The 14058-nt window shown below is 39.3% G+C and overlaps 1 protein-coding gene across 1 annotated transcript in view; it reads left to right on the top strand.

Annotated features, from left to right (window-relative positions):
- Positions 1 to 270: 270 nt before the first annotated feature.
- Positions 271 to 14058, top strand: part of LOC106826774 (clathrin heavy chain 2) — a 44863-nt gene continuing 31075 nt past the window's right edge. Inside the window, 1 exon segment of the mRNA XM_070516819.1 lies at positions 271 to 285. Coding sequence (XP_070372920.1) covers positions 271 to 285 — 15 coding nt within the window.

Here is a 14058-nt window from a genome sequence, read left to right as displayed (position 1 = left end):
ACTTGTTTCTCTATATTTTCCTTTATCTCATTGAATATTTTGAGGATAGCTATTTTGAACTCCTCTTCACTTAGTTTACCCATTTCTAAGCCCTCAGGACCTTCTTCTGTATTTTTATTGTTTTCCTTTTGGACTGAAGCTTTTATAAATTGCTGGATGGTAGAAGAGTGGTTTTTGCGCATGATGCTATTATTCGGCTGCAATTACAGCCTGTCGCCACTAGATGGGGGCTGAGAGCCTTGTTTTCTGAGCCCTCCGCCTTCAGCCAAGATGGCGGAGCACAGGGTGGGTTGGGGGAGGAGGGGCACTTTCACTCACGCCAACCCGTATTATATCAGCTCTCACTTTCTGGTCTCCCGGGCCCTGGCTTGCTGGGGCTCCCCCACGGGAAAGCTTTCCCCTGTTAGAGGGTTTCGCTGCACAGGCGGTGGGCGTCCTGGATGACCCCCAACGGGCGGCTCCTCCTCCACTCCTTCCCGCACCGAGGCAGCGATCCCAGTCTCCAGGGGCAGGAGCGAAGTTCTCTCCTACCCTGTTCCAGCTCCTCCGAGGCCAGCTGCAGCCTCTCCGCCTTCTGTCGTTTGGCTGCTGTGGGTCTCTGACGATTTCTGTTATTAGGATTGCTTTTTTGGTTGGAAAGCAGTTGCTCTTTTTGATTGTACTTTGGAGGGGAGAGAGTCCCGGGTGAGCTCATGCTGCCATGTTGCTGATGTCACTCTTGAGTAGTTTCTTTTTACGTGTTCTCCTGTGTCAGATTTGAATTTGGATTTGAGAGTAAAAAGGATCATTAGATAGTGTTTCGTCTACTTTTGATTAACTCTTATATGGGCTGTTGTAATTGTATACCTAGGTTACCTATCAGAATAATTATTCTAGGAAATCAGGAGTCCTTAGTTATTTCTACTAACTAATGAAAAAAACCTGGCTTTGGGCACATCACTTCTCTGGGACTGTTTCTGCATGTGGAGTAAAACTCAGTGTTAATTGGTTTTTTAGATTTAAAAGTTCTTTTTGTGGGATTGTCCCAAATCCAGGATGAAGAGATTCCTGACCCCAGCCCATAAATGTTCCCTAGTCGTTGTACATATAAAATTGCCCTGCCTGTTTCCAAAGGTTGCAAGACCCCACCCATCGTTGAGAAACGTTGTCTTCATTTCTTTTGGTTCTGATAGTCTCTGACTTACTTTTGGATCCATGTTCCCAGATGTTAAAACACTGTCTTATGTTTCTGAGGTACTTTTACCTTTTTGAGTGCCATGAATATGTGTATATGCTCTTATATGAGAAACTGGACTCTGTCACTAATACTTAAGAGCCTGCTGTGCTCAAGAGATTGGGTACAAATTCTTGGTGATATTTTGAGGTGAAATCAGACTGTTGCCATATAACCCAGCTTTGATCCCCAAACTAAGAATAAAGTGACATTTTGGAAAACCTAAGTCCACTTAAGTGTATGGCTCTGTCTAGAGAGCATCCAGTGCTATTCTGCTAAAACCTGAGACATCTGGCTAGGTTGAGGAGAACAAGAACAGTTGCTTACCAACACATGGCTGGTTTTGTTTATGTCCTCATTCGCTGCCAAATTATTTTGAAGCTAATTCCAGACATGATATTTTATTCTTAAATACTTTAGGATCTATCTCCAAAAGAGAGTTCTTTAATTTTTCCCCATTTTTAAAAATTGGACAAAATATACATAACATAAAGTTCACCATCTTAACCATTGTGTGTGTGTGTGTGTGTGTGTGTGTTAGTGTGATTTGCCCTGAGCTAACATCCGTTGCCAATCCTCCTCTTTTTTTTTTTTTGGTTGAGGAAGATTAGCCTTGAGCTAACATCTGTGGCAGTCCTCCTCCACATTGTATGTGGGATGCCTCCACAGCATGGCTGATGAATGGAGTAGATCTGCACCCAGGATCCGAACCCACGAACTTGGGCTGCTGGAGCAGATTGCATGGAACTTTAACCGCTCGGCCACGGGGCTGGCCCCGTCATCTTAACCATTTTTAAGTGTACAGTTCAATGGTTTAAAGTACATTCATATTGTGCAACTGTCACCCCATCCATCTCCAGAGCTCTTTTCATCTTGCAAAACAAACTCTGTACCCATTATACAATGATGCCCCTGTCCCTCCCCCAGCCCCTGGCACCCTCCATTCTACTGTCTGTCTCTATGAATCTGACTACTCTAGGGACCTCATACGTGGAATCATACAGTATTTGTCTTTTTAGTGATTGGCTTGTTTCATTTAGCATAATGTTCTCAATGTTTATCCACGTTGTGGCATATGTCAGAATGTCCTTCCTTTTTTTTTTATTGAGTTATTGATAGGTTACAATCTTGTGAAATTTCAATTGTACATTAATGTTTGTCAGTCATGTTGTAGGTGCACCACTTCACCCTTTGTGCCCACCCCCCACCCCACCTTTCCCCTGGTATCCACTAAACTGTTCTTGGTCCATAGTTTTAAATTCCTCATATGAGTGGAGTCATACACAGATTATCTTTCTCTTGCTGGCTTATTTCACTTAACATAATTCTCTCAAGGTCCATCCATGTTATTGCAAATGGAATGATTTTGTTCTGTTTTGCAGCTGAGTAGTATTCCGTTGTATATATGTACCACATCTTTATCCATTCGTCTGTTGATGGGCACTTAGGTTGCTTCCACGTCTTGGCTATTGTAAACAGTGCTGCAATAAACATTGGGGTGCACAGGACTTTTGGGATTGCTGACTTCAGGCTCTTTGGATAAATACCCAGTAGTGGGATGGCTGGATCGTATGGTAGTTCTATTTTTAGTTTTTTGAGGAATCTCCATACTGTTTTCCATAGTGGCTGCACCAGTTTGCATTCCCACCAGCAGTGTATGAGGGTTCCTTTTTCTCCGCAACCTCTCCAACATTTGTTGCTATTAGTTTTAGATATTTTTGTCATTCTAACAGGTGTAAGGTGATATCTTAGTGTAGTTTTGATTTGCATTTCCCTGATGATCAGCGATGATGAGCATCTTTTCTAGTGCCTATTGGCCATCAGTATATCTTCTTTGGAGAAATGTCTGTTCATGTCTCCAGCCCATTTTTTGATTGGGTTGTTTGATGTTTTGTGGTTGAGTTGCGAGAGTTCTTTATATATTAAGGATATTAAGCCTTTGTCAGATATATGACTTGCAAATATTTTTTCCCAGTTAGTGGGTTGTTTTTTTGTTTCAATCCTGTTTTCATTTGCCTTGAAGAAGCTCTTTAATCTGATGAGGTCCCATTTGTTTATTCTTTCTATTGTTTCCCTTCTCTGAGAAGGCATGGTGTCTGAAAAGATCCTTTTAATACTGATGTCAAAGAGTGTACTGCCTACGTTTTCTTCCAGAAGCCTTATGGTTTCAGGTCTCAGCTTTAGGTCTTTGATCCATTTTGAGTTTATTTTGGTGAATGGTGAAAAAGAATGGTCAATTTTCCTTCTTTTACATGTGGCTTTCCAGTTTCCCCAGCACCATTTGTTGAAAAGACTTTCTTTTCTCCATTGTATGCCCTCAGCTCCTTTGTCAAAGATAAGCTGTCCATAGATGTGTGGTTTTATTTCTGGGCTTTCAATTTTGTTCCATTGATCTGTGCACCTGTTTTTGTACCAGTACCATGCTGTTTTGATTACTGTAGCTTTGTAGTATGTTTTGAAGTCAGGGATTGTGATGCCTCCAGCTGTGTTCTTTTTTCTCAGGATTGCTTTAGCAATTTGGGGTCTTTTGTTGCCCCATATGAATTTTAGGATTCTTTGTTCTAATTCTGTAAAGAATGTCATTGGGATTCTGATTGGGATGGCGTTGAATCTGTAGATTGCTTTAGGTAGAATGGACATTTTAACTATGTTTTTCTTCCAATCCATGTACATGGAATGTCTTTCCATCTCCTTATGTCATCATCCAATTCTCTCAGAAAGGCCTTGTAATTTTCGTTATATAGGTCCTTCACTTCCTTAGTTAAATTTACCCCGAGGTATTTTATTCTTTTTGTTGCGATTGTGAATGGTATTGTATTCTTGAGTTCTTTTTCTGTTGGTTCATTACTGGAGTATAGAAATGCTACTGATTTATGTAAATTGATTTTATACCCTGCAACTTTGCTGTAGTTGTTGATTACTTCTAACAGTTTTCCAATGGATTCTTTGGGGTTTTCCATATATAAGATCATGTCATCTGCAAACAGCAAGAGTTTCACTTCTTCCCTCCCTATTTGGATTCCTTTTATTCCTTTTTCTTGCCTGATTGCTCTGGCCAGGACCTCCAGTACTATGTTAAATAAGAGTGGTGATAGAGGGCATCCTTGTCTCGTTCCTGTTTTCAGGGGGATGGGTTCAGTTTTTGCCCATTGAGTATGATGTTGGCTATGGGTTTGTCATATATGGCCTTTATTATGTTGAGGTAGTTTCCTTCTATGCCCATTTTGTTCAGAGTTTTTATCATAAATGGCTGTTGGATCTTGTCAAATGCCTTCTCTGCATCTATTGAGATGATCATGTGGTTTTTATTCCTCAGTTTGTTGATGTGGTGTATCACGTTGATTGATTTGCAGATGTTGAACCATCCCTGTGTCCCTGGTATGAATCCCACCTGATCCTGATGTATGATTCTTTAGATGAATTGCTGAATTCTGGTTGCCAAAATTTTGTTTAGAATTTTTGCATCTATGTTCATCAGTGATATTGGCCTGTAGTTCTCTTTTTTCGTTGTGTCCTTGTCAGGTTTTGGTATCAGCGTGATGTTGGCCTCATAGAATGTGTTAGGAAGTGTTCCATCTTCCCTAATTTTTTGGAATAGCTTGATAAGGATGGGTATTAAATCCTCTCTGAAAGTTTGGTAGAATTCCTCAGGAAAGCCGTCTGGTCCTGGGGTTTTATTCTTTGGGATGTTTTTGATTGCTGTTTCAATGTCTTTCCTTGTGATTGGTCTGTTCAAATTGTCTGCCTCTTCTTGAGTGAGCTTTGGGAGATTGTAGGAGTCCAAGAATTTATCCATTTCCTCTAGGTTATCCATTCTGTTGGCATATAGTTTTTTGTAGTATTCTCTTATAATCTGTTGTATTTCTGCAGAGTCTGTTGTTATTTCTCCTCGCTCATTTCTGATTTTGTTTATTTGAGCTTTCTCCCTTTTTTTCTTTGTAAGTCTGGCTAGTGGTTTGTCAATTTTATTTATCTTCTCAAAAAACCAGCTCTTTGTCTCATTGATCCTTTCTACTGCCTTTTTTGTTTCAATAGTATTTATTTCTGCTCTGATTTTTATTATTTCTCTCCTTCTGCTGACTTTGGGCTTCGTTTGTTCTTTTTTCTCTAGTTCAGTTAGGTGTGCTTTAAGGTTGCTTATTTGGGATTTTTCTTGTTTGTTAAGATGTGCCTGTATTGCGATGAATTTTCCTCTTAATACAGCTTTTGCTGCATCCCATATGAGTTGGTATGGCATGCTATCATTTTCATTTGTTTCCAGGTTTTTTTTATTTCTTCTTTAATTTTGTCAATGATCCATTGCTTGTTCAGTAGTGTGTTGTTTAGTCTCCACATCTTTGTGCCTTTCTCAACTTTTTTCTTGCAATTAATTTCTAGCCTTATAGCACTATGATCTGAGAAGATGCTTGTTATTATTTCAATTTTTTTAAATTTGTAGAGGCTTGCCTTGTTTCCCAACATATGGTCTATCCTAGAGAATGTTCCATGTGCACTTGAGAAGAATGTGTATTCAGCTCCTTCAGGGTGGAGTGATCTATATATGTCTATTAAGTCCAATTGTTTTAGTTTTTCATTCAGCTCCACTATTTCCTTGTTGATTTTCTGTCTGGATGATCTGTCCATTGATGTGAGTGGGGTGTTGAGGTCCCCTACTATTATTGTGTTGTTTTTAACATCTTCCTTTAGGTCTGTTAATAGTTGCTTTATGAATCTTGGTGCTCCTGTGTTGGGTGCATAGATATTTATAAACGTTATTTCTTCTTGATGAAGTGTCCCTTTGATCATTATATATTGTCCGTCTGTGTCTCTCTTTACCTGTCTTATTTTGAAATCCACTTGGTCTGATATGAGAATTGCAACACCTGCCTTTTTTTCCTTGCTATTTGGTTGAAGTATTGTCCTCCACCCCTTCACCCTGAGTCTGTGTTTGTCCTTGGGGCTGAGGTGTGTTTCCTGGAGGCAACAAATTCTTGGATCTTGTTCTTTAATCCATTTTGCCACTCTGTGTCTTTTTATTGGAGAGTTCAATCCGTTCACACTTAGAGTGATTATTGATGCATGTGGACTTAATGCTGTCAATCTGTCGCTCATCATCTTGTTTTCCTGCATTTCTTTTCCTGTTTGCTTTAGACTACCCGTTTAATACTGCAATTTCTTATGCTGGGTTTCTTAGATTTTTCCTTATCTATGTTTTGTGAGTCTGTTCTGTACTTTATTTTAGTGTCTACCTTGAAGTTTGTATTTAGAATCTCGTGTATAATATAGTCTGTTCTCTGGTGGTCTCTTACTTACTCGACCAATACTGATTTAGACCCTTTGCTCTTCCCCTCCTAAATAATTATTTTCATTTTTTATTCCAACTCGTCTTATTAATTTGTAGTTAGAGTGCTAAGATCGTCCTTGTTTTGGTAGTTTCCTTACTTTTACCCTAATGCTATAATTGAATATTTGCTATCCTGTTCTGGTTCTATCCATCGGTCTCCCTAGTCTGTGGATTGTGTCCCCTTTCTCCATTTTTTCTTTTTTCAAGTATGAGAGCCTTCTTGAGGATTTCTTGTAATGGAGGGCTTTTAGTTACAAATTCCCTTAACTTTTGTTTGTCTGGAAAAGATTTAATTTCTCCCTCATATCTGAAGGAAATTCTTGCTGGATAGAGTATTCTTGGCTGCAGGTTTTTATCCTTTAAAGCTTTGAATATATCACTCCATTCTCTCCTAGCTTGTAGGGTTTCTGTAGAGAAATCCGCTGACAGTCTGATAGGGGCTCCTTTATAGGTTATTCTCTTTTTTTTTTCTTACTTCCCTGAGTATTCTTTCCTTATCATTCCTATTTGCCAACTTTACTATTACGTGCCTTGCGGTAGGTCTTTTTACATTGACAAATCTAGGAGATCTAAAACCCTCCTCTACATACATTTCTCCATTGATCCCTAGATTTGGGAAGTTCTCTTCAATAATTTCGTTAAGCACACTTTCTGCTCCATTTTCCTTTTCCATATTCTCGGGAATTCCTATGATCCTTATGTTCTTACTCCTCATTGAATCCATTATCTCTCGGAGATTTTCCTCATTTTTTTTAATTCTTAGTTCTCTTTCTTCCTCTGTCTGGCGCCATTCAGCCTGTCTGTCCTCGATTATGCTGATTTGCTCCTCTAGGTTGTCTACACGGGCATTCAGTGAATCCGTATTCTGTTTTATCTGGTCCATTGTGTTTTTCATCTCAAGTAATTCTGTTTGATTCTTCTTTATGATTTCAATCTCTTTTGTGAAGTAACTCCAGAACTCGGCTTGTTTCTCTATCTTTCTCTCTACCTCATTGAGTTTTTTGATTATAGCTGCTCTGAATTCATTATCACTTAGTTTACCTAATTCCAAGTCCTCAGGACTTAATTCTGTGTTTTTATTGTTTTCCTTCTGGTCTGGGGCTTTTATAAATTGCTGGATGGTAGAGGAGCGTTTTTTTCTCATGGTGGTAGAATTCAGTTGCAGTTACAGCCTGTCACCACTAGATGGGGGTCGAGAGTGGTGTGTTAGCTCTCCGCCTTGGGGCAAGATGGCTTTGCTGGGGGGGAGGGGCTGTTACACGCGCTGGTCTGGGTTCAGATCAGTTCTGTTCTCTGGTCTCCCAAGGCCCTTGATTTATAGGGTCCCCGCGGACGGAAGCTTTCCCCCCGTCAGCGGGTCTCCACTGAATCAGCGGCAGGAGTCCTGGATGATCCCCCGGTCGCGCGGCCCCTCCCCCGCTCCTTCCCGACCCGCGCCACAGCGATCGCAGACTCTAGGGGAGGGAGCGATGTTCTCTCTACCGTTCCAGCGCCTCCGAGGGTGTAAGCAAGGTTATGATCTCCGCCTTCTTGGTATTGTAGGTCTCTAATGAGCTGGCATTATGTTTATTCTCTGAAATTCAGTTCTTCCAATCTTTTGTTGTATTTTGGAGGGGAGAGAATCCAGGGTCAGCTCACCCTTCCATTTTGCTCCGCCCCCTCCCGGTATAATGTCCTTCCTTTTTAAGGCTGAATAATATTCTATTTTGTGTATGCCACATTTTGCTTATCCATTTATCTGTCAGTAGACACTAAGAACTTTATTTTTAAACATACCCTAATAACATTGTCACACCTAAAAAAATCAGTAATTCCTCAATGTCCTCAAATCTGTACTCAATGTTAAATTTCTCTATTTGTCTCAAATGTTTTATGCATTTGGTTTGTTTGAATTAGTATCCAAAGAAGGTCCACACATTGCATTTGGTCAATATTTTATGTCTTAGAGCTGCTTTTTGAGCAAAGCTTTGATCTTGTTTTTCGATATGTAGCACAAATGTAGTATTTTATTTGTTTGTGTACGTCTTACTATTTTTATTTCATAGTCCTTTCAAATCCATTAAGAGTCTATTCTGATTATTACCCAAGTATATTGACAGTCTCCAAGCAGATCCTTAGCCCATAAAAAAAAAATCACCATCTGTGGCTTCAGCTAGAATCATTGTTCAAAATATTGACCAGCATGTGATTAAGGTCAGAGCCCTGGGGTCTAGCTCTAGGTAGACAATGGTTTATACAGCCAGCACCCTTGAAGTACGGTTGAGCTGTACACCTGCTTGTATACAAGCTCACTTCACACTTCTCCATCTCATTTCAAGAGTGTTTTGTTTCCTACTTTATTTGACCTTTTGTGATGTTTGATAGATTCAAAATGAGGAGACCCTGAATCTGACTCTAAGAATAAATAAGTGATAAGGTATATGTGAATAACAAATACAAAGCAAAGTTCTATATGCCATAAAAGTGCCACAGATAAAAGGCTTGGGATGGGGCCTTTACTGGCTGTGGAAGTCACTTCCAGCTACCTCAGCAGAGCTAAGCCAAATGCTTTGCTGAAATGAAGATTTGTTCTGCCGCATTTGCTTGGCTTCAGGAAAATGAGGTTGATTTGGCATGACTTCTTAACCCATGTTGACTCTAAGGTATTCCTGATTTTCTTCTTGAAGGACTCACAAATCATCTGATGGATGGTGCTGTAAAATCTGGAGGGGACTACCTGAGGTGAAGCAGTCTTCTAGGGTCCCACTGCCTTCTGTCTTGAATATTGTTCTCTCTAGGACATTAATATCGTTCTCTTTTCCAGCATTTTTCTGTCAATTGCAGACAGAGTAAATAAAATTAATCTGATCCACATCCTCTAGGTATTTATGATCTTAGACACTGTCATGTAAGCCAGCAGGGGACTAAGCAGGAAGAGCCTGATGGAATGTGAGTGCAGCTCATACTGAGAACAGGGACGGACTCATTATGAGGACTGGGAGGTTTTCTTGTGATCTGTGGAGTTTTATGACTCACTAAGCATTGGTAATTGTTGCCTTGTGGGACTTCTGCTATTTCTCATTCTTGGTTTGTTTAAGTATGTTAATCTTCATTTACTTAAATTATGTTCATCTTCATGGGCTGCCACTCTGCCCCCACTCTAAGTCTTGGTGCTCCGTGAGACTCTGCCATGGGGTCCATGCCCATCGTTCTCACTCCTCACGCTGTTTCTTGGTGATTTTATCCAGTCTCATGGCTTCACTTACCATCTATACATAGATGATCTCTGTATTTTTATTTTTGGAACTCAAATTTCCCTTTAGACTTAGACAAAAAGTTAAGCAATGTAAAATTTAAGAAAATTCTCAAAGTAAAGAGTGCTGAGGAGGGCAAACCCTACCAGGTGCTTAAAAGCAATCTAAAGCCTCAATAAATAAAACAGTGTGGTGCTGATGCATAGAGAGATTAAAGAAACTAACTATGAGAGTCAAAAGTGGACACAACGTCTCCTTGACCTTTAACATTCGTCTTGTTACAGATTTCATTCACTTAATTCTTACCCTCATCCAGAAAAGAGGAATCTTTTTTGATCAGGAGTAGATGGTGGTTGTATTTCTTAGTTCACAGCACACTTGGTCTATGCAAGCCTCTGTCTGCTTGGTTATTTCCTTTTTACTGCCATTTCCTTGCCATAGGCACATATTCTAAAACTTGTATATTCTCATGTACATGTGTAATGTCGGATGCATGTTTGGTTTCATAAATGGAATTGCGTTGTAGACCTTATTTGGTTAGTTTTGCACATCCCCTACTTATATGCTGCGTTGGTGATCGCTAAAAATTTTTTAAAAAGTAGATAAGTTAGTAGACACAAATACATTTGGGAATTTAGTGTGAGGTGAGGATAGCATTTCAAAGATTGTTAACAAATGATACGGTGTAAATTGGATAGCTGTTTAGAAGAAACCTTATGCCAAAATAAATCTCTAGTGGATCAGAAACTGAAACATAAAAAAGAGAGTGTAAGTATTAGAAGAAAATGTGGAAAAGTCTTTCTAAGTGTGACACCAGGCCCAGTAGGCACGCCTGAGATCAGTGAATTAGACTACATAGAAGTCTGCATAAAGAGACTGAAAAGGTTTGCAACTCACTTCAGGGAACTACCTTTAATAATATATAAAAAGTGCCTTCCAAGCAGTAAGAGACATGGACAAAGGATATATAGAGACAGTCTGCAGAAAAAGATATACAAATGGCTCTTGAACGTGAAAAGATACTCAGACTTTACATGTGAGAGTACAATTAAAAATTTTCATCTATCGAAGCGTCGGATATCAAGCTGTTGATAATGTGGCTGAGAAGGGTGTAGAAAATAGGTGTACATATTTGGTGCTGGTTTTGGAAATATATTCCTTGTCCCATACAATTCTACTTCTAGAAATTTATTCTAGTACATGTCAATTTCAGTATATCTGATCAAAGTGATTTATGGCAATGCTCATTGGTAATAACAAAACATTGGAATAAGCCAACTAGCACTAGAAAGTGTGTTAAATTATGCTACATCAATACAAGGAAATATTGAGTGAAAAGCAGAACAGTGTGTATGGTAGGCTGTCGGTTAGGGGAGCCTATATAAGACCAGAGAAATCTAAAATAAATTCAGATAAAAATATTTTAGGCTTTGTGGGCTATAAGGATTCTGCAGACTCCTGCATCTTTTTTTTTAAACCTACCATGTAGTAGACCTCTTTCCAAGTGACTACATATACATCGGATTCACTATTTTTATTAGTTGCAAAATATTCCAGTTATTGGCAAAGCTGCAGAGAATATCCTTAACATAGTCCCCTTTTCTGCTAGAGAGTGGGAAGTCTTTATGTACTCATCCTACTATGTATTTTTGTAGGATATATTAGTAGAAGTTAAATTACTGGGTGATAGAGTATTTATTTAAAATTGATACTGTTGTATGGCTTGTGAAATATTATTCTCTTCAGCTCTGTATGAATACCTACACTCTTGCCAAGATTGCATATTAATCAGTTAAAAAATATTTTCCTAAATTGATGAGAGAAAAGTGGCATCTTATTTTCATTGGCATTTTTTATTAGTGAGAATGAATATCTTATCTTTTCATTATCTGTAAAGTTTCATTTGTAACAAGCTGGGGTAAGTGTGGCAAGATTTGACAGGGTTGGGTGTTGGATGCTTGAGTGTCAGGATGCTCTCCAAATTTTACTCTATGCCTATAATATTTCATAATCCAAAAGGAAGACTCTGCTTTTTCTCTCCAGGGAGCTTTCTTTCACTCCTATTCTCCTGTGCCCCTCCCCCATGGTAACTTTTCATTGTCCCCTCATCACATCTATCAGTGGCTTCATGTGGTTCACCCTAATGATAATTGTTCATTTCCGCGGTCTGTGGGGCTCTGGATGGTGTGACTGTATCTTATGTATCTTACTATTTTCAGAGTCTAGTGCAGTGGCTAGTGGGTAGTATGTGTTCAATACTTATTTATGGAATCAAAGTATGAGCATTATTTGCTTTGAGGAAGTCTCAACTTTCATTTACTACACTTCTACATTACTACGTGTTCTTCATTAACCTGCTACTTCAGATGGCTTTGTGATAATTCTGAAACATCTGCATAAATACAAGTGGAGTATTATGAGCAAACTTTATGGAGTAAGAAACACGTTGGAAAGAGAGGCTGATACTAGGAAGGTTACACAATGAGTAGTTTAAATATATTATAAATCATCAAACTGAATATGAGAAATGGCTTAGGACTCCTTCCTGTCCTTTTATGATGTCTAAAATAGCTCTGTTATCCTGGAGCTCTGTCACTTCACCCTGTTTGTTTAGTCATCGTAACGATCTCAGTTTAAAATAAGCTTGTAGGTTTTCTTTACTAGAATGTGAGCTGGTAGAGAATTTTGTCTGCTTTATTGTCCATTGTGTCCCTAAAGCCTGGCACATAGTGGGTATTTGATATTTATTTGTTGAAAGAAAATCAATTTGTTCTTTTTAGCTAGATTCTTGGCTTAATTTGTTATCTTAATTTTAGCAATCTATATTGAGTCATTTCTGCCAAATCAACAGTAATGTCCTATGCCAACGTGTGGATGTTCTTTGTGATCAGGAAAGGGATGCTGAAATAACAAACAGGCAGGGTGTTTATAGCAAATAAAGGCTTGTTATGAAAACCTCCGTGTGTTAAAAAATGCCCCATGGTTGAATGTGTTTTCCTTGATTGTGTGTGCTTGATTTTAACCAGCCTCATAGCAGTGTCTAATTCACTTTTTAAATCCTCCTGTAATCTTTTTTTAAATTTTGGTAAAATACAGTGGGCATAAAATTTACCATTTTAACCATTTTTAAGACTGCAGTGTAGTGGCATTAAGTACATTCACATTGCTATGCCACCATCACCACCATCTATCTCTAGAACTCTTTCATCTTCCCAAACTTCCCGAAACTCTGTATCCATTAAATACTAACTCCTCACTCCCCCTTAATCTTGACCAAAAGGTTCAACTTTTTCATTGGTAAGTAGCTGAGTTTGTTACCGAACCTGAAGTGAGTTCGGTCACCCGTTGCGCAGCAAGCCAATCTCTGACACCGGGGGTGGTGAAAGAAAGTAGGAACTTTATTTTTGCACAGCGCTGAGCAAGAAGAGAGGGCAGCTAACGCTGAAATCCCAAACTCCCCGAAAAGCTAACAGGAAGCGTTTTTATTTGGGGCTTAGGTAGGGGAGGGGGAGCATATGGCCTTGCTGGTCGGAGCTTTCCCACCAGCCTGTCTTTGGCCTTGAGACACTTGCAGAGAGGAGGGAGCTCATGACCTTGCTGGTCAGAAGCTTTCCCACCAGTCTGTATCTGTTTGTGGGGAGGAGATAGTCCAGGTGCTTGTCCTTGACGGTGTCTGTCTCCATGGAGCATAGTGGATTCTGGAGCCAGGAAGCCAGAGAGTAAGCAGGGAATGAGTGTTTTGGTTTTAACTCCATATATGCTGGGTTTAGTGTGGGGAAACTGATATCAGGGTCGATATCAAGTTCATTAGAAAGAACATTCTTTTTTGTGCATCTTCTCACAAATTACAAGGGTAACCTGTGTGTCTTCAAACAACAAGGATGTATAAACAGTGAAAAGTGAAAGTGGTTCCCATGCCCCGGAGATAACCAGTGGTAAGTTTGGTGTGTAGTCTTCCAAACTTAGAAACATATAAAAATTATAAAATTGTGTTTTTCAGAGGAATGAATAAATATGATCTATTCACTGGAACTGAAAAGAACAGTAGACCTTGAGGGGTACCCCCAAAGAACTGGAGAGTACCACATTCTCCACCTGAAACGTTCTTGCCATCAGATCAACATCCAGCCTACTTGCCTTTGACTTCTTTAAGGAAGAAGTCTTTAAAGGTGGTTGTTTTTACCTCTTGATTTTGGGGACAGTTAATACAAATTTAAGTTGAAAATGCTGTATGTTTGGGTATTCCTTTAGAAGTGAGAAGATTCCCTTTTGACTTAATTTCAGCCTAA

This window comes from Equus asinus, chromosome 8 (genome assembly GCF_041296235.1).
Source record: "Equus asinus isolate D_3611 breed Donkey chromosome 8, EquAss-T2T_v2, whole genome shotgun sequence".
Taxonomy (NCBI): domain Eukaryota; kingdom Metazoa; phylum Chordata; class Mammalia; order Perissodactyla; family Equidae; genus Equus; species Equus asinus.
This window is presented reverse-complemented; position numbering and strand designations above follow the sequence as displayed.